Below are 27,477 nucleotides of genomic sequence, written 5' to 3' on the forward strand. Positions count from 1 at the left end.
GACTTGAAAGTCTATGAGATCCAGGGTATGAGAGGGACTATAGAATATTTTGGACAGGATCTGTAGTTTTAACTGGTATCTTATTTTATGCACTTTTATATGTGATGTCATATTTTAGGATAATTTAGATTCTTGGTGTATCTATTATCATTTAATAACAATAAACAGTATTTCTGAGCGCTTAAAATGTGCTGGACTCTGCTTGATCAGGATGTGTGTGTATGTCCTTTACTATCTCTTTACATCTAATGACAAATGTGTTGGTTAGGTCATATCCAATGACTTGGAGAGAAATTACAGTCCTCAATCCCTTCAGCCCAATAACAAATTAAGAGAGAAGCATCATCTGACTTCTGCTTCACCTTAGTCCCTCCTGGAAAAACAGGAATTACAGAAAGTTGCAGTAGCATGGCTTCATTTTCTCTTCTCTCCTTTGGGTACGATGCTTTGTTAGTCAAGCTTCGAGATTTATTTTGAGAAAAGTCATCCAAGCAAATGAGTAGAATCTGAGTAGAATGAGTTCTGTAAGACTCATTTAAAGCGGCAGAGGGGTATGTACAGAAGCTGGCATGGGAACACATAGGCCTTTTTGCTGTGGTTAGAAGATGATTGGACTTGGAACTGAGTAATTGGTTTTGCTTCTCCCTCTGTGGCTTTTCTTAGACCTCTTAATCAAGTGGAGCCTGCATTTCCTTATCAGTAAATTAGGAATAATAATAACATATGTTCAAGGGTTGTTGGAAACAACAATTGAATTATTTGATGAAACCGTTTTGTAAAGTGAAATGTGAATATAAGATTGTTCTATTCATTTTGACAAAGTGATTTTAATACTGCAAGCAATATCGCATAAAAGCTCACTGTAGTCTTTGCTGGTGGAATTTATGCACTCCTTTAGGGCACTGAGAGAACATTCCTCTCTGTGTGGTTTCCCACATTGGCGTCTCCAACATATGCCCTCATCAGTCCTTTTTGCGGGTGCAGAAATGAAGCATCCAGGAAGAATGATGGTCAGTTTGTGTATTCCTATGCCCAGAGCGCATGCATGGGTAGAACTACTCCCTGCAAATATGTACTGATCAGCACATGGAGGAGATGAGATGGAGTGGTTATGACTTGCCAGAAGGTACACCAGTGAGGGGTGAAAAGCAGAAACAAGAAAACAGCTTTTTGCTTCCCAGTTTAGTTGTTGATAGAATTCATTTTATGTATTCCCTGAAATCATCACCCATGAAGTTCAGCTTACCTTGATGCAAAGTTGAGGAGGTTCGTGAAATATTTAAACTTCTGTTCACTTTCTTAGTGAAGAACCATTTTGAATTCCATGAAAGAAAAATATAATCTACCTAAATAATTACCGTAATCCCCCACCCTTTACTTTTGTGAAGAGTGAGAAGTCATTTCAAATGTTTATTCTTGCTCATCAGAAAAATAAATTGTTGGCTTAAAATGAGCAGGCTGTGTGCCTCTTTTAGTGTAGAAATGGCCACGTATGGTTTAAATGCTTTGCCAGTAGTTCACTGTTTGGCTTACCACCGCATTTTTGAACTTACTGCATTATCCCCTTAACATGGAGTACAGATGCTGTTGTGGTAATTAGCAAGCACATACACATTTGTCATTGTTATAGCAGATACTTTTTAATTGAATGAACTCTAAATTAAAGCCTGATCCTCTCATTTTGCCTCATTGTCACCTTCTATTTGTATAGAGGGACGAAAGAGCAACAAATCAAATTTCCAAATGTAAGATGGGGAGGATAGAAGATGTTCCTTTCATCATTCTTCCCATGCCCTGATCAACCAGTATCCCCCCATCTCTAACTTTAAAAAATGACTGTTAGGTGAGATCTCTTTTAACTTCCTATATGCTAAGGGTATTTTTTTTTCTTTTTTTGACATCCCTATACATTCTCATTCTTTTTCCTTCAGCCTCAAAGGAAACAAATTACTTCTGTATCACTAAGCACAACCCATTCACTGGGGTCCTTGACTCAGTGTCCCCCTGCCTTCTCCAGGGCCAGGCCACACCTGGCTTTTTAAATTTTTTCTCATTTCTCCCAACTTTTGCTTCTGTGTTATTTTTTTCTTTTTAGTCTATAATTGCTCAAATTTCTCCCAATTTGACATGCCACATTTGCCTGCAATTACTCTCCCATTTTATACTCTCCTGATCCAAGTCCTCAGAAGCCTCAGCCAGTCCTCTCTGACTTTCTGCACAGTCACTCGCATTGCACTCTGGCCTCTGTCCACCACCCTGACTGAGCAAAGCTTCTGTGGATACCGTCACTGGTGATTTTCTAATGAGTAATGCCAACGTATTTTTCTCAGCTTTTTATTTTACGGATTTCTCTACTGTATGTAATTCTCCTTGAAACTTTTTCCTTGACTTTCATAACACAGTCATTTTTATTCCTTTTGTACTGCTTTAATTGTTCCTTCTCTGTCTCCTTAATCATTTTTCCCCCTCTACTCAGCCCTCAAATATTGATACTCCTCAGGGTCTCTCTTTGATCTTCTGTTCTTGTCACTGCTCCCATGCTCTCTCCAGGTGATCATAACCATTTTCATGATTTCACATACCACCTACACACTGATGACTCCTCAAACGTATTTTCAGTCTAGACCTTTTCCCCACCCTTAGGCTCATGTGGCCAATTTGCAGGTGAATCTCTTTGCCTAGAGTTCCTCCAGTTGCTTCACAGTTTACAAGACCAAACCTGAACTTTTATCGTTTCTCCTAAGCCAGTTCTTCTGTCTGTATTTTTACCATTTCAGTTAGTAGCGCTGTCATCTACCTAGTCCCCTGAGTCAAAAACAAAGGCATTTTTTCCTACCTCGACTTCATTGCCCATTTCCAGTCAGTCCGCTGGCTTCTAGGTTATATTTTGATGTTTTGTATGGATTTCCCTGGTCAGTCCCTTTCTTTCTTTTCCACAGCAACTGCTTGGTTCATTTCTTTCATCATCTGATATTAGGACATCCTTCAGTGCCTCATTGTGTCCTCCCTCAAATCTGCCCTTCATACAGCCAATAGAGTGAGTGATCTGTGAAATGCAAAATAAAACCATTTCCCTTTCCTGTATTACACTATTTAGTGTCTCACTCCTCCTTTCATTGCTGACAGCAATATTTCCCAAACTTGGTTTCATAAATATGAATGTGCTTTAGAACATTCAATGAGAATTTCTCAATTTTTTGGCAACTTTTACTGATAATCATTTTATAGATGATAACCTCATTTGTGTTTATGATGGCATTTCTGTCAAAGAATGGCCTAAAATTACTAGTTTAGCTTTAACTGTAGTACCTCTCAGCCCACATCAGAAGATTCTAGTGGTCATAGACATAATTTCAAGGATCTGTGAGGTCCAGCTCTACCTATCCATCTATTTATCTCTCTATACAGATATAGGTGTGCTTGAATAGCTATAAGTACACATACATATATAAGTTGTTTATAGTTATTTTTTGTACATCAGGTATTCATGTGGATGTGTATATAATTTTTCCAAAGGGGTCTTACATTATTCAAGTTTGAATTACACTCATTCTACCTATAAATTTTAAGGCCTTTAATATATCTTCTAAGATCTTTTATGATCTGGCCTCTACATATTTTTTTTAGTATCTTGCTTTATATTTTCTGTAAAGGAACATCAAACTGCTTGTGGCTCCTTATATCCACAATGCTTTTCTTTTCCTTTTTAAGTCTGTACTTTAGCTCTTATCCCTTTGGTGTGTGGAATCTCTTCCTGCATTTCCCTGACTTTTAACTCGGAACTCCTACTTAATGCTTTATAAATTAGGGCTACCATCGCCTCCTCCAGGATGCAGTAATCCACCCAGGGTGCACTGTTCAGGGGTCCTCCTGTTTTCACAGTGCCCTGAGCAGATCTCTATCTCTGCATAAAACTTATTGCCTTGTAGTGACCCATTGGAGTCTCCACCAGACAGTTACCTTCTTCAGGTCTTGTGGTTTCTTCTCTGTATCTTTCAAGCATGGCACAGAGTTGAACGAGAGATAGTGACCTGAAAATACATGGGGGAATCACCTTTGCTTTCTACCAGAGATCTTTCTTCAGTCAGTTTAAGCAATTCCTTTCACAGTTTTTTCTCTACTGGTTTTTAAATGTTTAGTATGTTTTTGCATGCTTCATTTAGTATTTTAAGTTAGAAAAATCTGTCTAGTTTTGTTTTATTTTTTTTTGAGAGAGAGAGAAAGAATGAGCATGAACAGGGTGGGAGGGGCAGAGGGAGAGGGAGAGAGAGAATCCTAAGAAGGTTGCACGCTCAGTGTGGCTCCCAACACAGGGCTTAATCTCACAATCCTGAGATCATGACCTGAGCTGAAATCAAGAGTCTGACGCTTAACTGACTGAGCCTCCCAGGGGCCCCTGTCTAGTTTTTATATGAAGAAATGTTAGCTACAGAAAGATAACACTGCTATTCCTTTCTGTTTTAGGAGACCCATCTTCCCAGTTGCAGGCTCAGGAACCCGGAAGTTCTGAAAATACATTAAGTCTGCTGGAAGATTCTGGGTGTGATTTATCAAATGAGCAGAGAAGTGAGCCTTCAGAGATGACCCAGCATCTTGTGGAGAGCTGCACCTCCACACCCTTTCTACCACTGCCCATTGTGAAAAGACATTGTGCCACTCAGGAAAATCCTCTGTCTTCCCACATGCAATTCTTGCAACATCTACTTGAACTGAAGAACTTGACAGAATCAGGGAGTCTGAAAACAGACTTAAGCCACTTTGAAAATGACTTTTCCACAGTATCTGATTCTGTTTTTCAGTTGCTGGATGGCCTGATCACTTTTTACCGTAAACCCAAATTTCCTTTTTCAAGCTTTTGGGCAGAAGCTGTTAATACGTTAGCCAGACTGATCAGTGATTGTAACTTATCTAATCATATTCTTAAAAAGTGTTCCAAGAAGTTGGAAGAATTTGAGAAAACCCTACTACAGGTTATTTTAAGGAGCAACCATATAAATCGGGTAAGTATTAAATCTCTTCTATTCATGAAATAATATGTCAGTAGTTTTGGTGAACATCCCCATTGGATAATATTGACTGGTGTTCCTTAGACTCCTGGCTCAGAGTCTCCAGCTAAGACCTCCTTTTGCAGCCATTTGTGGCCCTCACTCATTGTCATGTCCCCTCCTCTGGACTCTGATTGCTACAGCATCCTTCTCTACAGAGATGCCTATGCTTCCAGTTTGTACTTCTCTACTCTGCGTTGTTATCTTCCCTGTTTTTTATTGCTCTTCTTGAATTCTCACCTTCTTTTGTTTTCCTCTGCCTACGTTTACTTCTTACTGATCAAAAAGTCTCAATATTTTTCAAAAAACCACTAGCATTTAATGGTTTCCCAATCTATTACTTCTGTGGGTGTTAAATTCCTCATGATGGATTACCTGTACAGTATTGAATTTGTTCTTTTTCTGGCATTGACTAGCAGATGCCTGGAGGTCAAAGAATATTTTTCTCTTCTTTTAGAATTTCCATTGTAAGTGGCATAATACCCCACGGACCCTCTGCAGTTGTGGATTAAATGAGTAAATTGGCTGAGGAACACATAACATATGGCTTTTTGTGTGTTTTTTTTTCTTATTTATTTAACATGGCTTAGTAAGGTTGACTTGGATTCTTTTTTAACAAGTGACATTGAGGTAACCTGCCATTGTTTTTTTGTTTGGCTTTTGAGACATTAATGGATAGTTTTTTTGTATTACTTCCTATCTTCCTTAGGATCTGACCCTTTGTTTGGGAAACTCCAAATGCATTCCCATTTTAATCCTTCTAATTGCCTATTTAAAAAATCACAGAGGAGACTAAAAGGTCTATCTGACTTAGTAACTGTATTTCACTATAGGAAAAAAGTTGTTACATCATGTTTCTTTTGATACATCGTTGTCTGGTGTTTGTCCTCAGTGCCATTATCTGAATTTTGTACAGGGAAGCTTTACCTGAATTTTTAAAACTCTAACAAAACTTGAAGCCTAATTTGTTGCACATGCATCTGTTCTTCTCTGTTAACATGTGATTTGATCAGTATTACAGAAAACTTTATGATTAAGCTTTTGGCATTTGTGAAAGGTGACTTTTCTGTCTGGCAAACTGAAATTTTTTTTCTACCTGATATGGTCAATCAGGAATTAAATATCAGATTTTTCACAGTAGTATCTGAGGTATATAATCTGTGTCTTCACCATTAATAAATATCTCATATTTAGTATTAATCTTTTCTTTTGCATATTTTTGCTTTCTTTTAAAACTACTTTAAACAGGTTTTATGTTGACTTGGAACCTCTCAGATACTGGCATTTATATTCTTTATCAGTTAACAGATGATGCATATATTTTTTTCAGTCTAGTTTTTCACTTAAGGATTAGAATACCCACGAGTAGCCTTGGGACTTGTATGGAAGGAAGGGAGTATGTAGAAGATGGTACAGATAGTACACGTGCATCTGAAATATATTTTCTGTACCATTTGCCATGTTGCAAGCTGTTGTTGAGTAGTTGGTCAGCAGTGGGTAAATGAGTGAATGAATGGCTTTGATCTTTTTTCGGAGAGGTCATTGTTACAGGTAGAGAAAGTAGAATCATAAAATTGCTAACTGCATTTACCAATTAGGATGATGACTCATGAAAAAGTTTTAATGACATTCTCTCTGGGGATTTTTTTTTTTTTCTTGCCAGTAAAAGCTTCTTAGATGAAATCATTCCAGCTTTAGTTGTCATTATTACTATCATTATCATCATCTTCCAGTTATGTTCATAAAGCTTCTTTATTAGAAAAAAATGACTGATGATTGCTCTTTATAAATCTTTTTTGTCTCTTTTAGTTTCAAGAAAGAATATATTCTGATGTGAAATATAAGATAGCTTCTATTGCATTTTTTATTGATACTATTTTTGATTGATTAGTACGAAATGCCATAGTTTAGAAAAAAAATTGCTTCTTTGGAAAAACCTTGTTTCCACGATTGGAATTGTTTAAATTGTATTGCTTAGAAACTCGAGCCCTGCTATTGATTTTGTTAAAGTTATATTTGTGCAATGTGATAGGAAAAGTTGTGGTATGAATACTTTAATAGTCTGACAGAAGGATTTCATGTGTTTATAGTTCATCTATAGCCAGGTTTTAAATAAAATATGTATCTTTTACATGTTTTTAGTACATTTAGTAGTAAAATTACTCTGGCCATAGCTTAGTTTTTCTTTAACGATCAATAAGAAGTTGGTATCTTTCATAATCTTGAGGTTATTATTGTGAATGTCAATAATGTCAGGATTGTATATATTCAAGAGATAGGAGGTTGAAATGAGACACCATGGAAATTGTTTTAAAAAATTCCCTAATTGTAGCTTGGTTGAAATTATTAATAAGTTTGGGGGAGAAATAAGTTTGTGGAAAATATATATATGATTTGTGATTTTTCAGATTTGGATAAATCCTATTTTTGTACTGTTTTTTGCTATAATATACACTGCATTTATTCAATAACAAAGTTTTAGGAATTGTTATCTTAGTGTTATGTCTATATCATATTTTTAGGATAACCATTAGCGTGGGACTAGAAGGTATAATCCACAATGACATATTTGAAGGGTAGAGAAGATATGTGTCTTGAAACCAGATGGCTTACAGAGGTCTGAACTAGGCTTGCTCTAGGGGTCCTGAGAAGCAGTCTTGACTTTACTTGTCTTCTACTTTCAGGCCCCAGTATGGCATGTTTCCTCTTTCACCTGCGTACTTGCCTTGGGGTCAGGAATGTTTGCCTTTGAGGTATTTAATGCCCTTTGTTTGATGGATAGCCTGACCTTTCCTATATTTCCAGACTTCAAAATGTGTTTATTTCTACAATTAGGGATTTCTTCCACTTATTTTGTCATAGGCCAGGATACATCATAGAAGTTAAACATCAGAATGCTTATGATTCTACTTAGATTTTGTCATAAATTTTCATTTGTTTTGAAGAGATGGGAAAGATTATATTAAGTTAAATATCAAAATCTATAGTTATCCTTGAGCTTTTAACTTAGCATATGTTGCTAAATCTTAAAGATATACTAATGAGTTACTTAGAAAACTTTCTCTTCAATCTTATTTTTTAAACCATAAAACAACTCTTGGACATATTAGTTGTGAAATTGAAAAAAAAATTGACTGCCAAGTAGATATTAACTTAGAATCTTGTAAGGTAATGAATAATGGTCTCTGCTAAAGATGTCCACATCCTAATCCTTGGAATTTGTGAATATTTTATTTTACATGATGGGATGGGGTGGAAAATTAAGGTTGCTGAGTTTGGGATGAGGAGATTAGCCTGGATATCCCCGTGGGCCCGATACTCACAAGGGTTTTTTTTTTTTTTTTTTTAAGATTTTTTATTTATTTATTTGAGAGAGAGAGAATGAGAGAGAGAGAGCATAAGAGGGAGGAGGGTCAGAGGGAGAAGCAGACTCCCTGCCGAGCAGGGAGCCCGATGCAGGACTCGATCCCGGGACTCCAGGATCATGACCTGAGCCGAAGGCAGTCGCTTAACCAACTGAGCCACCCAGGCGCCCCTCACAAGGGTTTTGTAAGTGAAAGAGGGAGGCAGGAGAGTCAGTGTCGAAAAATTTGAAGATGCTGGCTTTAAAGATGGAGGAAGGGGCCATGAGCCAAGAAGTGCATGTTGGAAAAGACAAGGAAATGGATTCATCTTGAGATCCTCCATAAGGAATGCAGGCCTGGCAACACCTTCATTTCGGCCCAGTGAGACACACTTTAGACTTCTGATGGCTAGAACTGTGACTGAATAAATTTATGTTGCATTAAGCCACTAAGAGTATGGTAGTTTGATATAGCAGCAATAGGAAATAATACACTATGCTTAATATTTTTTATAGTGTTTTCACATCCATTATGGCATTACATATTTATACAACAACTCTAACAAATGGCAACCATGCCATTTGTTAGATACGAAAAATGAGGCTCAGAGAGATTTGCCCCAGGCCACCAAGCTAGTTAGCACTAGGAACACTAGTACCTAGTATTAGAGTTGAATGTGGCACTGCTTTCTCTCTTCATTTTCTCTCAAAAACCTCAAATTTGGTAAAACTGACCCAGATTCTAGGATATATGCAGATATTGCTTGTATAATCCCCCCCCTGCTGTGGTCTGTGTGTTCATCCCTTCCTGTCTGGATTCCTGCAGTAACTTCCTTTCAGATTCCTGACTCATCGATCCTCCTCTAACCCATCCTCCTCACCATTGTCAGAGTGATCCTTAAAAAATGACAAAGATAGCACAAAATGGGAAATTATCTTTTTTTAAAAAAATCACCCTTAAAAAAATATCAAAGATCCTTTAGGGGCTCCTCATGGACTTATAAAAAAGCATACATTCTCTTGATGGGCATTGAGCAATGTATGGAATTGTTAAATCACTGTATTGTACACCTGAAACTAATGTGACACTGTCAGCTACACTAGAATTAAGAAAGAAAGAGAGAGAAGAAGAAGAAAGAACAGGGGAGGGGGAGGGAGGAAGGGAGGGAAGTAGGGAAGCAGGCATGCCCACAAGGCCCTTCTCTGCCTGGCTCCTGTCCAGCCTGTTCAACATCGTCTTTCTGTAGTCCCTCCTAACCACTCTTCACTCCAGACAGAATTATTTGTAGTTTCAAGTACGTTCTATTCTCTTCCTAGTACCTGTCAGGCCCTTAGCCCAGGACACCCTTCTTCCATCTGGCTAGTTCTACCTATCCTTACAAATTGAGCTCTAGGATTAGCTCCTCAAAGAAGCCTTCCCTCCCACCCTGCTTCTGTAATCGTCTTTTCCTTTTGCTGATTAAATATCCCTCATATAAATTCACTACAGTGCACATATCACCGTACAGTAGCTACTGACTTGTTTTTCTCCTTCACTAGAATCCGTACTTGTGGCCATATGCCATGCGTTACTCAGTTTAGATCCTTAGGGCTCAACATGGTGCCTAGCAATGGGTTGGGGGCATCTCATTATAGCCTGGTGAGGGTGGACATCCGGGCTCCCCCTTGGCCTTTGCTCATGTAGGGGGCGGGGTGGGGGGCACAGTTTTTTTCTGTGGTGTTTGGCTGTTATCTCTGAAAGCTTTCCATCTTGCTAGGCTGCCTCTTTTCTTTCCTTTGGCTTATGTTGTTATTTTTGTTCTGTCCATGCCCATTGGCATTTCTAGGTTGTTGGCTTTTTTAGCTCCAAATCTGGGATATATGAGGCAAAAGGAAAACTAGGGAACTTACCACTTTGTCCTTCCTTTGTCTTCAGGTCCATAGCTGGTCTCCCTGTCAGTCTTCTTAGGTTTGATTTATAGATAATGTCCAGGATTTTTAGTTGTACTTAATGAGAGGAATGAAGATCAGTAACTCCACTTCCCAGAAGTGGAAACCTATGAATGTATTTTTAAAAGTCAAATAATATTCCATACTTACAACAACAAAGAGCTAGCTCTGCTGCACACCAGCTCCTTAGTACCACCCCTCAGAGACCAGCACTACCAGATCTTGATTCCTGTTCTGTCACCATTCACAACTGTGTTTTTAAATAAAAGGCTTACACTGCTATTTCTCAGAGTCTTTTCTTTCCTATTTATTTATTTATTTATTTATTTAAATTTTTATTTTAGATAGGCTCCATACCCAGTGTGGGGCTCAGACTCACAACCCTGAGATCAAGTGTTGGACTCTCTACCAACTGAGCCAGCCAGGCACTCCCGTTATTTTCCTTTTTATCTGTTCACTTTGTATCATGGAAGATAAAAATGTATGTATGTCTTACATAGCTGCCCTTTTCTACCTACGCTCCAAACATAAGTTTTAGTTAAATCAGTATTACATATTTATACTATTATAGGTAATTTTATTAGCATAGAGACATATAATACACAATGATTTTATTACCTTTTGTACAATTTTTTTCTAAAGATAATTGCTCAGAATTATTATTTTTTCCTATTTGCTTAGTTTTCTGTGTACCCATGATTGATTCTTCTTTCAATCACTGTGATGGTTGTAAACATCCTTTCAGTGTGGCCAAACAAATTAAACCATTTATTAGTTCCATCCTTTATAAAGAAACCCGTCCTGAAGCCCTCCATCTTCCTGTTGTAATCTGGGCTCATGCTTCCTGTGTTTGCTGCTCAGCATTACTCCAGGGACTCCTTTTCCTTTAATCACCACCTGGGAATTCCCTCTGCTGTTTTCTTGTGTCCTATCTCATAGTCCCTGGATTTCATATATTCCTTTTCTTGGTTTATAACTTCACTTGGTGATGCACATTCTTTATGAGTTTAGAATGGGTTTGGGGGTTGTAAACTTTTTTAAAATGTTTGTTTACTTAAAATATTTTATTCCAACTTTAAACTTCATTGATGAATTACGACAGATTTCCAGGTTGGAAATCATTTTTCCAATTTATTTAAGACATTTTTCTTTTTTAAAAGATTTTATTTATTTATTTGACAGAGAGAGACACAGAGAGAGAGGGAACACAAGCAGGGGGAGTGGGAGACGGAGAAGCAGGCTTCCTGCGGAGCAGGGAGCCCGATGCGGGGCTCAATCCCAGGATCTTGGGATCATGACCTGAGCTGAAGGCAGAAGCTTAACGACTGAGCCACTCAGGCGCCCCAAGACATTTTTCTACTAACTTCTAGATTCCAATGTTGCTAATGAGAATTCCAGTGCAATTGTGGTTTTAATTCCTTGAATGTGATTTAGTCCCCACCGTCCTGTACCCCCAGAAGCACTTAGCATCTCTCTAATTCCCATTGTTGCATAGCTACAGGATGGTGTACCTCGATGTGGGTCTTTTAACATTCCTTTTCTTGAGTCATTGGTGTGTTCTGGAGTCTGGGATTTCATCCTTTGGTTCTGAATTTTTTGTTTTGTTTTTCTTGTATAGTTCTGTCTTCTCTCTTCTCTCTTCCCTTTTTCTAGAACATTTCTTGGTCTGCTCTCCCAATTTCTTTTCCCTCTTTTCTGGTACCATTTATTCTTTTTATTTATTTTTTTCTGAGAGATTTCCTTAACTTTTTCTTCAAGCCGACTATTGAACTTTTTATTTCTGCTGACCTATTTTTAGTTTCTATAAGTTCTTATTCTCTTGATTGTTCCTTTATACAGCTCTCAGTTCTTGTTTTATATCAATAAGATATACAATGTTTATATTTGTTACCTGCTTTGCCTCTGATTTCCCCATATCAGTTGATCACCATTTTTCATTTTCAAGGCTTTTTGGTGCCTTGAGTGAGTCTGGAAAGATGGGTAAGACGTAAGGCCACCTAAAAAAGAAGTTGTCGAGGTGTGCTGAGTGGTATGCAAGCTCCTTGGGGAGAGGCCCTGAGGCAGGAGGAAGCCCGGAGAGCCCTGGAACTGCCACAGGTTTGGTTTGGGATGAAGTAGAACTTAGCAGTAAAGGAGCCGAACTGATGGAGAAGGGCCAGGTCATGAAGGTTCTTGTGCATTTTGTTAAATACTTGAGTGTCTTAAGGTATACAATGTAAAATTGCAGGCATGATTTTGTATATAGAAGCCTGTGCTCTTTTTCCTAAGAAGGTGCTTATAGTTTATATATGATCCTGAAAGGATATTGTGATCCTCAAAAGTAACAACATCTGGGAAATCATTTGGACTGGTTGGCACACCCTGCTCACATTAATCCTTTCTTCTCATCCGAATTCTACCTAATTTTCAAAACATGGCTCAAATCTCACTTTACTTTTAAATTATTTATCAAACTGATCCTGAAACGGGCTCCTCTTCTAAACTTCTGTAGTGATTACTGTCTACATTATTCACTTTTCAGTTTGCCACATGCTGTCTTATCTAGCTTAGATATGTAACTTTTTGAATGTTTTCTTCTTTTCTTTTCTTTTTTTTTAAAGATTTTATTTATTTATCTGAGAGAGAGAATGGGAGAGGGAGAGAGAGCATGAGGGGGGGGAGGGTCAGAGGGAGAAGCAGACTCCCTGCTTAGTGGGGAGCCCTATGTGGGACTCGATCCCGGGACTCCAGAATCATGCATGACCTGAGCCGAAGGCAGTTGCTTAACCAACTGAGCCACCAAGGCACCCTTGAATGTTTTCATCACAGAGATTAATAGCTTAAGTTAGAATCCCCAACTTTTATTTCCTAACAGTGACCCGAGACAAGTTAACTCACTTCAAGTTCCACATGTAAAGATGGAGATAATAAATATGATTATCTCCTAGGGCTGTTGGAGATTTTCCATGGGCAAGTGCAAATGAAGTGCTTGGCCTAATATTGGGTGTTATATAAGTGGTTAATAAATGTTTCTTGTGACTTGTCTCCTTGAGGAAGGGCCGAATCTTATTTTCTCCACTATTGCTAGTATAATGCCGAGCTCATATTGGAAGCAAAAATGAGGTATTTTCTGAATCGAAAGTAAGACAATGAAAGTAAACGAGAAGCTATGGTTCATTTGTGCCCATATCTTTAAATACCATCTTCTGACTTTTGGTCAAATTCGTGTGTATAGAACCTTCCTTAGCAGCAGCTCTGTCTTATTGGCACTTTAATAGCATTCCTGAAGCACTTCTATGTACCAGGCAGCTGGTACCATCTTGTGATGTCACTAACTATCCATCCACACTTAACAGCTTCCCACTGACTGATGAGCTGAGTAGGAATCCTGGGCTTCTTTTCTTTCTATGTTAATTGTAGAATATCCGTATGTTAACTATTTGAGCATCATTGATTCACCTACCTTTGCCCCAGTCCCTTCTTGTAGAGCTGGATTAGTTACATCTCTCATCTTGTCATTGATTTTGTAGGATTTTGTAGTTGACGCGTCCCTCTTGGACTGCCATTTTTGCTCAGCTCACCAGTGATGTGGCCTTCAGGAAGCCTAGCGGTAAATCTGAAGATACAGTTCATGAAATCAAATGTCTTGTTTCACCAGTGTGTACCTCTTAGTTGTATTTTAAAGCTCATTCATGCCATAATTATATCGACCTGTAGAACATATTAACTTTTAATTTAATTTTGTTCAGGTAGCAACATTTATTATTGATTTCTCTGCTGTGAGTTAGGACATCATTTTAGTAATGACATAGGCTTTTGTTCCTGTGCTGACTTTTCTAAAGATCCTTACATTCTACTGCTTTTGTTTTTGTCATAGGTGTTCATCAGTTTCTTGCGGTTTGCCTCAAAGATTTTTAAGGCTACTCACAGTGTGTTTTGTTTTAGGATATTCCTGGGGAAATAAAAGTGGAATTGAAGGTTAAGGCTCCATGCTCCATTTCATTTTTGTGCAGAGCTGTATTTAAATAAAAAAAAGAGAGAAAGAAAAATCTGGGCTAATAATCCTGCAGTTGTACTTTAATAAGCATTTACTGAAACAAGTTGTATCATAAACTCAGATCTTAATACTTATTTTGATCACTGTATCAGTGTATAAATCAAACATTCTTTGGATTTTCAGAACAGTGTTTGACTTTCAGTGCATATACAGAGAAAGGAAGAATAGACAGAGCTGAACCCGGTTCAGATTACTTTCAAGGTATACTGGACATGCCAAAATCTCCTCCTGAGATCATTAACAGCAGTCTGCCTTCGTATTATACTTTGTAGTTTGTAAAGCACTTTCACCTGGAGTTTTTTACTGGTTCTGACAACAACTCTGTGTCTCGGTGGTTATTGCTACCTTCAGTTTATAGATGAAAAAATTGAGGGCAGGCAGGTTAAAGGACTCACTGAAAGTACTTAATTAACCAGCCATGGAAGACCTGGGTCTCAAACCTATGTGCATGACCACAAATTCTTCCCTCATTCTGCTATATTTCATTTCCATCTTAACTAAAAAAATTTCCATACACTTTTGTCCCAAATGCAAAAGAAATGAATTAACTTCCATTTATGGGTTTAAAAATATTAGAAATCAAGACCTTACCGATATTTCTCATGATTTTATGAGAATATTTATAGTTTGCTTGGGTAAGTTACTGCATTTTCTTTTGTGCAGAGATTTATGTTTACAGAAAGCATAAAAGGGAAAAAAAAGTACCGCTGTGTATTACATTATAGGATCACCTGTTCCTTGTTTTCTTTATTGGCTATAAATAACAAATCTGTTGAAAACTTTATAATCGCATATAGAATCTAGTTTCTAATTGAATATAAACTATGTGGTTTTGCTTGTGTCTACATAAAAATAAAAATGGTTTCCTCTCTGCTTTAACAATATTGTGAAATACATTTTACATTTTCTAGAAGCTTTATAAATGGGATTTTGAAGCTATCATTTTTTAGTTCAATTTTTCCATTGAGTTCAGAATCTGCTTAGAGTAACCCCCTCCCCTCTCTGGCCATAGTTATCAATAGTTATAAGAGTTGGGAAAACTTAAATCATAGCTATCAGATGTGAGGCCTGGAAAAATCAAACATTTCTGAGAACATGAAATTGCCTCTCATTTATTTATAGATGTAATGGTTTTAAAGCAGAACATTTTGAACATACAAAGATTAACCATTAACCCACTTACTTGTTTTTTTCCATGGGACTTTTCCAGGGCTAAGTCTCTAAAATGAAACCTGGGACTCCTTTCATGTGCTGGGTACCATCATAGATGCTGAATATAGTCTGGTAGATGAATGAGATGAGTCCCTGTCAAAGGGAATTCATAATCTAGATCGCCATTGAGTAAATGGGCAGGTAATGTAAACTGACATAACAACCGAAATAAACAGGGTACAATGGGAGAGAATAAAAGAGAAGACCTAATGTAGATTGGTGAGACTTGGCAGGTTTCATAGAGGAAGTAGCTTTAAAACAGAAGGAGTGGGAGTTTAAAGACTTACAAGACAGTGGTCATTCCGTGTTGCTGAAACAGGATATATCTGAGTAATTTTTTGAAGGGAGGCAGTATGCTCAGGTTGTGAGCATGAAGGACAGAGAGCTGCATAATGCATAGAAAAATACAGACTGCAGTGGATCTGTGGTTTGCCCGCTGTATTAATTTCTTAGGGCTGCTGACACAGAGTACCACAAACTTGATTGCTTTTAAAACAACAGAAATTTATGCCTTCACAGTTCTGGTGGCCACCTCTGAAGGAAATGCGTTGACTTGGCCCCACTCCTCCAGAGATGCTAGGGGAGAAGGGGTTCCCTGCCTCTTAGAGCTTTGGGTGGCTACTGGCATTTCTTGGCATCTTGGCTTGTGGCTGTGGCTGTTCCTCACACTCCCCTTTCCCACTGTGTGTCTAATCTCCCTCTGCCTCCGTCTTCTAAAGATTTATATGAGGGCATGTAGGGACTACGTAAACAACCCAGCATCATGTATTCATTTCAAGATCCTTATCTTAATGGCCTCAGCAGAGACCCTTTTTCTAAGTAAGATGGTGACATTCAGAGATTCCCCAGGACTTAATGTGGATATCTTTTGGGGACCGTTTTCTAGCCTACCACACCTACACAGCATTCATTTTCACTCTTACCCTTTGATTTTATTAAAATATCTATCCCTTTCAGAAAACAATAAAATAAAATACCTATCCCTTTCTCCACGCAGGTCATGTATCTACACTTCTAACCCCTGGGCCTGAGGATAATTCTCATCTCCTCTCCCATGCCAGGAGTAGGCTCCTAGGCATGTCAGATCAATGTAGCACCAGGAGAGGACTCCTCTGGGCTTCTGGAAAAGTTTCTCCTCATTCTCTGGGAGATTCCCAAAGGCAGTTCTCTGTCTTTTCTTCTGGCTACGGTCTTGTGAAGGTGTAAAGCTAGAACTCTTACAGTCATCTTGCTGCCATCTGAAGGGCAAATATAAAGGAGAATAAAGCCTAGAGAATCACAATAAATCCGAGCCAGAGCCAGATTAAGGCAACCCTGCAGCCCACTCAATCTCTGCATTTTCAATCAGAGGAGTCAGTGCATTTTGTTAGCACTGAAGGTGGTTTAAGTTGGGGTTTCTGCAACTTGTAGCTCAAAACATCTTTTGGATAGGCCATGGTAAGGAGTGTGGATTTTATTTGATATATAGTGGGGAGTCATTGATTTAGGTTTCAGAACCTCACTTTGGATACCATTGGGATAATTGATTAGAGAGACAAGAGGTGGAATTAGAGAAGTCATTGAAGCCATGTAGTAGTTCAGTGAGTGTGGACCGTGGTTTAAACTAGGGTGGTAGAAGTAGAAATGAAATGGATATACAGATTTGAAATATATACTGGAGAAAAAATATAAATATATACTGGAAGATTTCTCATTAAAGTTGATAGATTGAGACAGACATCTGATTTGGCTTCCACCATCATTAAAATAATAGTAAAGGACTTGTTTTTAAAAGGCATAGACATGTGGGGAAAACTGAGAGACCAAACAACAGCAACAAAATACTACAAACTAGAAAGGGCTGGGACAATTGGTAAATGCCTTATCAGATCCAAGAAAACAGAATCATAAAGAAACAGTTAAGAAAGCTATTAACCAACCCAATTTACACAGTAGAATTATCAAAAACTCAGAAATTAGGTCTACTTGTTACTTCCAGAAGAGGGAAAGAAGCCAGGTACTGGAGGATAAGGAGGATTGGTCAGAAGTACTTAGAACCCTGGATCCCCTCTCCTACCTCGAATAGCAAGGCCACAACTGGAAAAAGACTGGGTATTTATTTTTTGGAAATATTTTTTAAAAAGGTATTTAATTGGAGAAATTACACAGAGTTGAGGGTAAAGGTATTATATTTTTTAAAAGTGGGGACTAAGTGAACATATGTGTACAGTTGTTGATACTTTCCCAACTTTCTCCCTCTAACTGGCTGCAGACACTGGAAGCAAAACCTTTAACTCTCAGCAGACAGGAAGTCTTTTCTGGGAAAATTGAATTTCCCAAGAGGAAAAACATGAACATACTGATATCAAAGGTTCTCTAAAGGAAACAAAGCATCCAGATCACCCTACACTGCAGCTTAACACTCACTAAGTCCTACCAACAAACCAACAACTTTCACATAGCTTTCAGTCCTTGGTTTTACAGTGCAGGATTAGCTGATTTTTGAGGAAAGCATCTAATATGAGGGTTAGATCTTGGAAACAATTTGGTGGAACCAGAGAGCAAGCAGAGATGCAAGACTTAAATATATATATATTTAATTTATATATTTATATGTATTTATGTATTTATATATAAAATATATTTATTATATATTTATATATTATAAATTTATATATTTAAATATATAAGTACATATTCTATATGTATGTATATATATGAATATTTACACAGATGTAAATATTCTCAGGAAGATAAGAGCATGTTTTGCAACCATGACAAAAAATGGTGCTTTAAAATAAAATTTTCAGAGAATAAAAAATACTGTTTTGAAATTTAGAATATGATAGTGAAAACATAAATGAAGGTTTGGAAGCTCAGGTAGGAAAATCTTCCAGTAAGTAGAGAAAACAGAAAATATGAGAGCAAAGAAAGAAAACTAGATGGCCAATTTGGGAAGCCTAACATATTGAATAATATACGAGTTACCAAAAGAGAGAACCAGAGAAAATAAGAAGAAATCATTGAAGATACAATTTAAGGAATTTCCTAAAAGTGTCTTTAGATTGAAAGCCTACCAAGTGCCCTGTACTTAGATGAAAATAGACTTATATTAAGGCTATGACTGAAATTTCAGAATACTGGGATAAAGAAAAGATCTTATATGTTTCCAGAGAGAAGAGGAAAAAAATATAGTTCACAAGCAAAATATCAGGAATACAAATATTTCAGATTTTTTAAAAGCAAAACAGTGGAAGAATTGAAGACAATGGAACCTTCCCAAATATTTTTCAGGATATTTATTTCCAACTCAGAATTTGGTACCTAATTAAACTATCAATCAAGTGTAAAGGTAAGTGAAGATACTTTTAGGCATATTAAGTCTCAAAATGCACCACCCCTGTACCCTCTCTCGGGACACTACTAGATGATATTCTCCAGCCAAAGGAGCTAGCAAACCAAGAAAGAAGACCTGAGATCCTGGGAACAGAAGAAAGACACGTGAGAGATGATGCTGAAGGAGATTTCAGGATACCTGCTGTGCGCTAAGTCTGGAGAGCAACCATTCTAGATTGGAGTAGGTTAGAAGATTCCAGGAAAGGTGCTTAAGGAACATGAAATTAATAGAAGAGAGAGTATGTATGGACATCTTCAGAGCAAAGTAAGACAACTGATGAAGAGTTTGGGGGTGAATTTTTATTAAGTGCATAAAAAATTAAGCCAGTGAATAAAGTGACAATTATTAGTTAACAGGAAAAATGGGTAGAAAAGGAAAAAATATATAGTAATCTACATGGCTTGGCTGTGCATAGTATTTATGTAGTTATAATAATATAGACACTGAGTAATGATTTACCCAAAATTATGGATGGGAAGTGTGTGTGTGTGTGTGTGTGTGTGTGTGAGAGAGAGAGAGAGAGAGCACGTGCAAAAGTAAGTGAGCAGATGAGTACAGGTCAAAGAAAGCCAAATCAAAAACTTCCATAGTGGAAAATCAATATTTTTTAAAAGTACATTATTTAGAATAATGCAGGTAAATACACAAAGAATCTACTAGAAGTTTCAAATGGAAATGATATTGGAAGTGGGTAGGGTACCACCAACTTTAGGATAAATGCTATAAACCTGACAGTATGTGCCTGAAAAACTTTAATAAAAATAAAAACTGGAAAAAATATGTTAGAGGGAGAATCCATAGGATTTAGGTATGGATTCAATGTGAGGGATGAGGGAAAAGTAGACATCTAACAGTACTCTAGGTTTCTGGTCATTAACAACCAACCAGGTGAATAGAAGTGCCATTTATAGATTCAGGGAGGACGGATGGGGGACAGACTGAGGGAAAGGTAGGGGGAAGGTATACCTTTCAGGTATATGGAGTTTTATGATGATTGCAAGATGACTATAAGATGGAAATGCAAAGCAAGGCAGTTGGTTTTATCAGTCTGAATCTCAAAGGAGAGAACCTGCCTGCAGATAAATTTAGCCCTTATCAGCATATAGAGGTTTATTAAAAGCTATGAGAAAACAAGTCCCAGGTAGAAAGAGAGGAGGACCTAGGACTGGGGCCTACAGGGCATCCACATTGGGTGGAGCAGAGCACAAAAAGAATCAGAAGACTGAGAGGTAGGAGAAAAATTAGAAAGTACTGTCATGAGAGTGAAGAGGGTATTTCAGAAAGAAGGGAACTGTCAATCTTGCTGTGTGTTACTCAGAGGTCTAATTAGGGGAGAACTGAAAAGTGTCCCAAGTAGTAAGCTTTTCATGTTGTCAGTATATAACTAGGGTACAAGATAATTTGGTACTATTGTTATAAATTTGCTGAAGATACTCTGAAATCTTAATGTGCCTGGTGGTCAATAGTATTCATTACCCATGAACAGCTTGATTTTTTGAGTTAATGCTGTGCAATGGTATAGATAGCCTAAAATAATAATTTTAAATTGTATCCTCTTTTAAAATACTTTGTTAACATGTTTGGATATAATTTTGGGTGGCTTTACTTAAGACAGATGAACCTTTTGATTGCTCTTTCCCAAGCAAGTATGGAAGGATGTTACTTCGTTTTTACCACAACCATTTTTTGTTTCATAATTTGCCCCTTTCTTGGATTTCCATCTCTCAGTTCTCTGTCAAAATGCTATTTTCGGAGGCGCCTGGGTGGCTCAGTCGTTAAGCGTCTGCCTTCGGCTCAGGTCATGATCCCAGGGTCCTGGGATCGAGCCCCGCATCGGGCTCCCTGCTTGGCAGGAAGCCTGCTTCTCCCTCTCACACTCCCCCTGCTTGTGTTCCCTCTCTCGCCGTGTCTCTCTCTGTCAAATAAATAAATAAAATCTTTAAAAAAAAAATGCTATTTGCATTCCCCCTTAGTTCTACACTTTAATTCTTTAGTTCTGCACTTTAGTTCAGAAGCTTTTAGAAACAGACAGCAGAAGAATATGGCATTGAAATGTCTACAGTTCATGTTCATACAGGGAAGTCTTTTTTTTTTTTTTTTTTTTAAGTTTTACTTATTTTAGAGAGAGAGAGGGGCACAGGTGGGGGTGGGGGGCAGAGGGAGAGGGAGAGAGAAACCCAGCAGACTCCACGCTGAGCCCGATGCGGGCTTGATACTGGGACCCTGAGATCATGACCTGAGCCGAAACCAGGAGTTGGATGCTTAACTGACTATACCACCCAGGCACCCCTCATACAGTGAAGGCTTAACACTTTCAAACAAACACTATTTTACCCTAATGAAGAAACACCTGTGACTGTTTTGAGATGACATGATAGCTATTTGAAATTATTTGGGGTGTCTGGGAATCAGAATTTTAGGCAGCAGTCATCCAATAGGAATGTTGCCTGGAAAAGAATAGGGATTCTTTGGAGGTTGCAAGGAATGGAAACTCCTTTAGATCAACTTAAGAAAAAGGTTATCATAAGAATAAATGCAGGGGCGCCTGGGTGGCTCAGTTGGTTAAGCGACTGCCTTCGGCTCCGGAGTTCCGGGATTGAGTCCTGCATCGGGCTCCCTGCTCGGCAGGGAGTCTGCTTCTCCCTCTGCCCCTCCCCCCTCTCATGTGCTCTCTCTCTCTCTGTCAAATAATAAATAAAATCTTAAAAAAAAAAAAAAAAAAGAATAAATGCAGACCGGGGTGCCTGGGTGGCTCAGTCGTTAAGCGTCTGCCTTCGGCTCAGGTCATGATCTCAGGGTCCTGGGATCGAGCCCTACATCGGGCTCCCTGCTCAGCGGGAAGCCTGCTTCTCCCTCCCCCGCTCCCCCTGCTTGTGTTCCCTCTCTCGCTGTGCCTCTCTCTGTCAAATAAATAAATAAATAAAATCTTTAAAAAAAGAAAAAAGAATAAATGCAGACCGGCTTGGCAAGCTGGCCATATATGGGTGTTAATCCACTCATCAGCTTCTCTAGCTTCCTTGTAATTTTGGTTTACTGTTTATCTCTTATCTGTATCACGACCTTTCAATCCCCTCATGCTAACAACTAAGTTAGGGGCCTAGCATAGTCTCTAGTATATTATAGTCTAGTGAATTAAATAATTCTAATTCTAATATAGTCTAATTGGATTCAATAAATGAATTAATGAGTGAGTAGCTAATGTTCCCTCTGTTAAAAGTGCATGTCAAGATCATCATGCCAGAATCACCAAACATGTTCAAATAAGCCTCTTACATGAAGATTAGTATTTTTACATAAAATTTACTTTTAAAAAAAGGTAAATCCTGGTAAAATTAATCTGATAGTAAAATGTATGTACTGACATTGTATCATATGATAATTCCGGATTGCTTTTATAAAGCTAAACAGACATTTCCTTCCCTTTACTTTGCTTTTTTTCAAATGCCCATGATCTGTCCACATCAATGTAGTTAGATTTCCCAAATATGGTGTGCTACTCTCTCTCCTACAGCACATGAATGCTTACTCCCATATACATTAAAACCTTACTACTTGAAATGTGGTCCAGGGACCAGCCATGTTGACATCATATGGGAGCTTGTTAGAAATGCAAAATCTCAGACCCCATCCCAGATACACAGAGTCTGATTTTGCATTTTAACAAGATTCCCAGGTAATTCAGATACACATTAAAGTTTGAGGAACATTGTATTGAAAGACAAATTTTGATTCTGATGCCCCCCTAATTACGACTTACATTTATTGAGTTCTTGCTGAGTGCTTTGCATGGATCAGTTCACTTAATCCGTATAACAACCCCAAAAAGTATTCTTTATCATCCTTCTTTCACAGACAGAGAAATTGACACATAAAGAGGTAACGAGCACAGCTAGGCAGACCTTGGCTCTGACCCAGGCAGTCCTACTCAAGAGGCTCCTTTCCCAAAGCTATGGTGTCCTTACCGTCAGCTCCTAGGAGCCCAACGCTTTGTGTTCCGCTGGTGTGGGTGTCTGTCTTTTAAGCTCAGAGAATCTCTTTCTTCCCGAAACCCTAACTATGGAAACCTCTGAGAAGAATATTCCCCTTCTCTTGGCCCTGGTTACGGGAGGGTTTAGAGCCACATGCTTGGATTGTGTGCCTTTGCTTGTCAGCCCTGAGTGGCATGGGCCACTGGGGAAAACTCAGAATGGGGAGAGAGAGAGAGGGACATGACGAATGCAGTCTGGATTCTGAGATTTGGTATTCCCTTGGGAAGTAAAAGTTACACTGTCAGGATCAAGGGAAAGGTGAGAGAGGAGAGACCCTGAGCCCTTTAGGTCTAGACACCCTAAACAACGAAAATAGGTGAGTCTTTAGTAACAGCTTAGGATATCATGTGAGTTTAGATATAAGGAAAGGATCTCCATCTCAAAAAAAAAAAATTTTTTTTTCTTCATTTACTCGGGTTTTATTTTTTTTTCATTTACTTAGGTTTTTAAAGCAGCTTTATTGCATGATAAAATACACTGCACATACTTAAACAATTTGATCAGTTTTCATCTCCATTTTGTCTGAAAGTGTTTTCATGGGAGGCAAACGCTCTTATACTACAGAATGCAAAGAAGAAACTATGTGGGAGAGTTTATACCACTATGATTGAGATTTTGGCCAAATGATATTGATCTTTTTAAAATTAAAGTATAATTGGCATACAATATTATATTAGTTTCAGGTATACAATATAGTAATTTGATATTATTGGAAGGTGGGGATTTTCCCCAAACTAAGAAGGCACTTTAAGACTGAAAAAAACAGCAACTCCATACAGTGTACTTTAATTCATGGTAGCTTACTGACAGGGAAGATCGGACAGAGCGCGACCTGGCCAGCTGCGCATCTGTTCTCCGCAAAATCTAGACCTTATTGTACAGACTTGATAGAGTGAGGGGATGTGCAGGAGAGCATTGTAGTGAGATCATAATGCTCACATGCACTTCATGGGGTCTGCATGCACCTAACTGAGAGCTTGCATTTAACAGACCTGTGCATCAGGAGGGGGAAAGACTATGTGATCTCTACAGATTCTTGGGAGGCCAAAGCAAGCCTCCCCCTGTATTCTGGTCATGGCAGGCATTTCTAAGGCATGTATATTAATCTCCAAGGGGCCTGGAACACATAGCCCCAAGAGGGGTCATCAAATGATCATGAACAAGATGGAGGCCAAATATGGAGTCGGTGTTGTCAGCATTCCTATAGTTATTTATATACATTACAAAATGATCACCATGATAAGTCTCAACACCATCTGTCACCATATATAGTTTTTTTTATTATGTTATGTCACCATACAATACATCATTAGTTTTTTTTTTTATGTTATGTTAGTCACCATACATTACATCATTAGTTTTTGACGTAGTGTTCCACGATTCATTGTTTTCGTGTAACACCCAGTGCTCCATGCAATACGTGCCCTCCTTAATACCCATCACCGGGCTAACCCATCCCCCCACCCCCCTCCCCTCTAAAACCCTCAATTTGATTCCCAGAGTCCATAGTCTCTCATGGTTTATCTCCCCCTCTGATTTTCCCTTCATTTTTCCCTTCCTTCTCCTAATGTCCTCCATGCTATTCCTTTCACTTATTTGTGGAACATCATTAGTTTTTGATATAGTGTTCCCTGATTCATTGTTTGCATATAACACCCAGTGCTCCATGTATAGTTTTAACAATATCACTGAGTTTATTCCCTGTGCTGCACATTACATCACCATATCTTATTTAATTTTAAAACCAGAAGATTGTACCTCTTAATCCCCTTACCTGTTTCATCCATCCCCTCCATTCCTCTCCCTCCTGGCAACCATTAGTTTGTTCTCTGTGTCTATGAGTCTGTTTCTGTTTTGTTTTGTCTCTTTGTTTGGCTTTTTAGATTCTACATCAGTGCAAGTTAAACATATAGTATTTGTGTTTCTCTGTCTTACTTATTTTACATATCATGATACCCTTAGGTCTACCATGTTGCAAATGGCAAGATTTCATTCTTTTTTAAGGCTGGGTAATATTCCATATATTTACCACATTTTTTTTCATCTGTTGATGGACACTTAGGTTGCTTCCATACCTTGGCTATTGTAAATAATGCTGCAATAAACATAATGGTGCATATATCTTTAAACATTATTATATTTGTTTTCCTTGAATAAATATCTAGGAGTGGTATTGCTGGATTATATGGTAGCTCTATGTCTAATTTTTTAAGGAAACCTCATAGTGTTTACCATAGTGGCTACATCAATTTATATTCCTACCAGCTGTGTAGGATGGTTCCCTTTTCTCATATCCCTGCCAGCATTTGTTACTTCTTGTCTTTTTGATACTAGCCATTCTGACAAGTTTGAGGTGATATTGCATTGTGGTTTTGATTTGCATTTTGCCAATGATTAGTGATGTTGAGCATCTGTTTTATGTGCCTGTTGGCCACCTATATGCCATCTTGTTAACTTGACCCTTCTGTCATTAGGTAATATAGCCTGCTTTGTCTTTTGTTACAGTTTTTATTGTAAAGTCCATTTTGTTATTATATAAGTGTTGCTACCTCAACTTTCTTTTGGCTTCTTTCTTTAGGCATGGAATATCTGTTTTCCTCTCTTTCAGTCTGTATGTATCTTTAGATCTGAAGTGAGTCTCTTATAGGCAGCGTATAGATGGGTCTTGTCTTTTAATTCATTCAGCCTTCCTATATTTTGTGTTTTTTTTTTTTTAAAGATTTTTATTTATTTGACAGAGAGAGACACAGCGAGAGAGGGAACACAAGCAGGGGGAGTGGGAGAGGGAGAGGGAGAAGCAGGTCTCCCACAGAGCAGGGAGCCCGATGCAGGGCTCAATCCCAGGAGGATCACTACCCAAGCCAAAGGCAGATGCTCAATGACTGAGCCACCCAGGCGCCCCAGCCTTCCTATATTTTGATTAGAGAATTTAGTAAATGTACACAAAATAATTATTGATAGGTATGTCCTTTGCCATTTTGTTGTTTTCTGGATGTTTTGTTCTCTACTCCTTTCCTTCTTCTCTTGCTCTCTTCCCTTGTGGTTTGATGCCTTTCTTTGATGTTATGTTTGGATTCCTTTTGCTTTATTTTTGTGTATCTATTATAGGTTTTTGTTTGTGGTTACTATGAACTTCATATATAACAGTCTCTCTCTCTCTATATATAAAGTATAGCAGTCTATATTAAGCTGATGGCCGCTTAAGCTTAAATGCATTCTAAAAGTATTTTCTCCACACATCCCCTTTAGTTTTATGTTTTTGATATCATATTTCACATCTTCTTATTTTGTGTATCCCTTAACCAATTATTGTAGTTATAGTTGATTTTACTACTTTTGTCTTTTAACCTTCATATTAGTTTTATAAGTGATTGACCCATTACGTTTATTATGTAATTGCCTTTACCAGTAAGATTTTTTTCTGTGATATATTTTCTTATTTTTACTTATGGCCTTTGTTTTACACTTAAAAAAGTTCTTTTAACATTTACTGTAAGGCCAGTTTATGGGTGATGAACTCCTTTAGCTTTTGCTTGCCTGAGAAACTCTATCTCTCCTTAAATACTGAATTATAACCTTGATAGGTAGAGTGTTCTTGGCTGTAAGTTTTTTCATTTAGTATTTTGAATATATCATGCCACTCACTTTTGGCCTGCAATGTTTCTGCTGAAAAATCAGCTGATAGCCTACAAGGGTCCCCTTGTACATAACTAGTTGTTTTTCTCCCTCTTGCTCACTTAAGATTCTCTTTTTATCTTTAACTTTTAACAATTATAATATGTTTTGGTGTGGATCTTTCGGGGTTCATCTTATTTGGGATTCTCTAGCCTTCCTGGACATGAATGTATGTTTCCTTTTTGAGGTTAGGGAAGTTTTCAGCCATCATTTGTTCAAATAAATTTTGTGCCCCTTTCTCTCTCTCTTCTCCTTCTGAGACCCCTATAATGTGAATATTGGTACACTTGATATGTCCAGAGGTCCTTTAAACTATCCTCATTATTTAAAATTATGTTTTCTTTTTGCTTTTGTGATTGGTTTATTTCTACCACCTCGTCTTCCAGGTTGCCGATCCATTCTTCTGCATCCTCTAATCTGCTGTTGATTCACTCTGGTGTATTTTTCATTTCATTATTGTATTCTTCAGCTCTGATTGATAATTTCTTGTATTTTCTATCTCTTTGTTGAAATTTTCCCTGTCTTCATTTATCCTTCTCCCAAGTTTTGTAAGCATCTTCATGACTATTACTCTGAACTCTTTATCAGTTAGATTGCTTATTTCCATTTCTTTAAGGTCTTTTTCTGAGGCTTTGTTTTGCTCCTTTGGAATATATTCCTCTGTGTCCTCATTTTGCCTGACTGTGTTTTTTTCTGTGTATTAGGCAAATCGACTGCCTCTCCCTGTCTTAAAGATGTAGCCATGTGTAGGAGATAACCTCTGGACCCCAGAAGCACAATACCCCCTGGTCACCGCAGCCATGTGCTTAAGGTGTGAGCTCTGGCATGGTGGT

General features: G+C 38.0%; 1 protein-coding gene across 3 annotated transcripts in view; it reads left to right on the forward strand.

The window, feature by feature from the left end:
• MEI4 (meiotic double-stranded break formation protein 4) overlaps positions 1-27,477 on the forward strand; it is a 237,039-nt gene that overhangs the window by 60,590 nt on the left and 148,972 nt on the right. For all 3 annotated transcript variants that reach the window (XM_034991829.1, XM_034991828.1, XM_034991830.1), the window contains one exon: positions 4,465-5,000. In XM_034991829.1, coding sequence (XP_034847720.1) covers positions 4,465-5,000 — 536 coding nt within the window. The remainder of the gene's footprint in view (positions 1-4,464; positions 5,001-27,477) is intronic.

Source organism: Mirounga leonina, unplaced genomic scaffold (genome assembly GCF_011800145.1).
Source record: "Mirounga leonina isolate KUSES-001 unplaced genomic scaffold, KU_Mleo_1.0 Mir_53, whole genome shotgun sequence".
NCBI lineage: Eukaryota > Metazoa > Chordata > Mammalia > Carnivora > Phocidae > Mirounga > Mirounga leonina.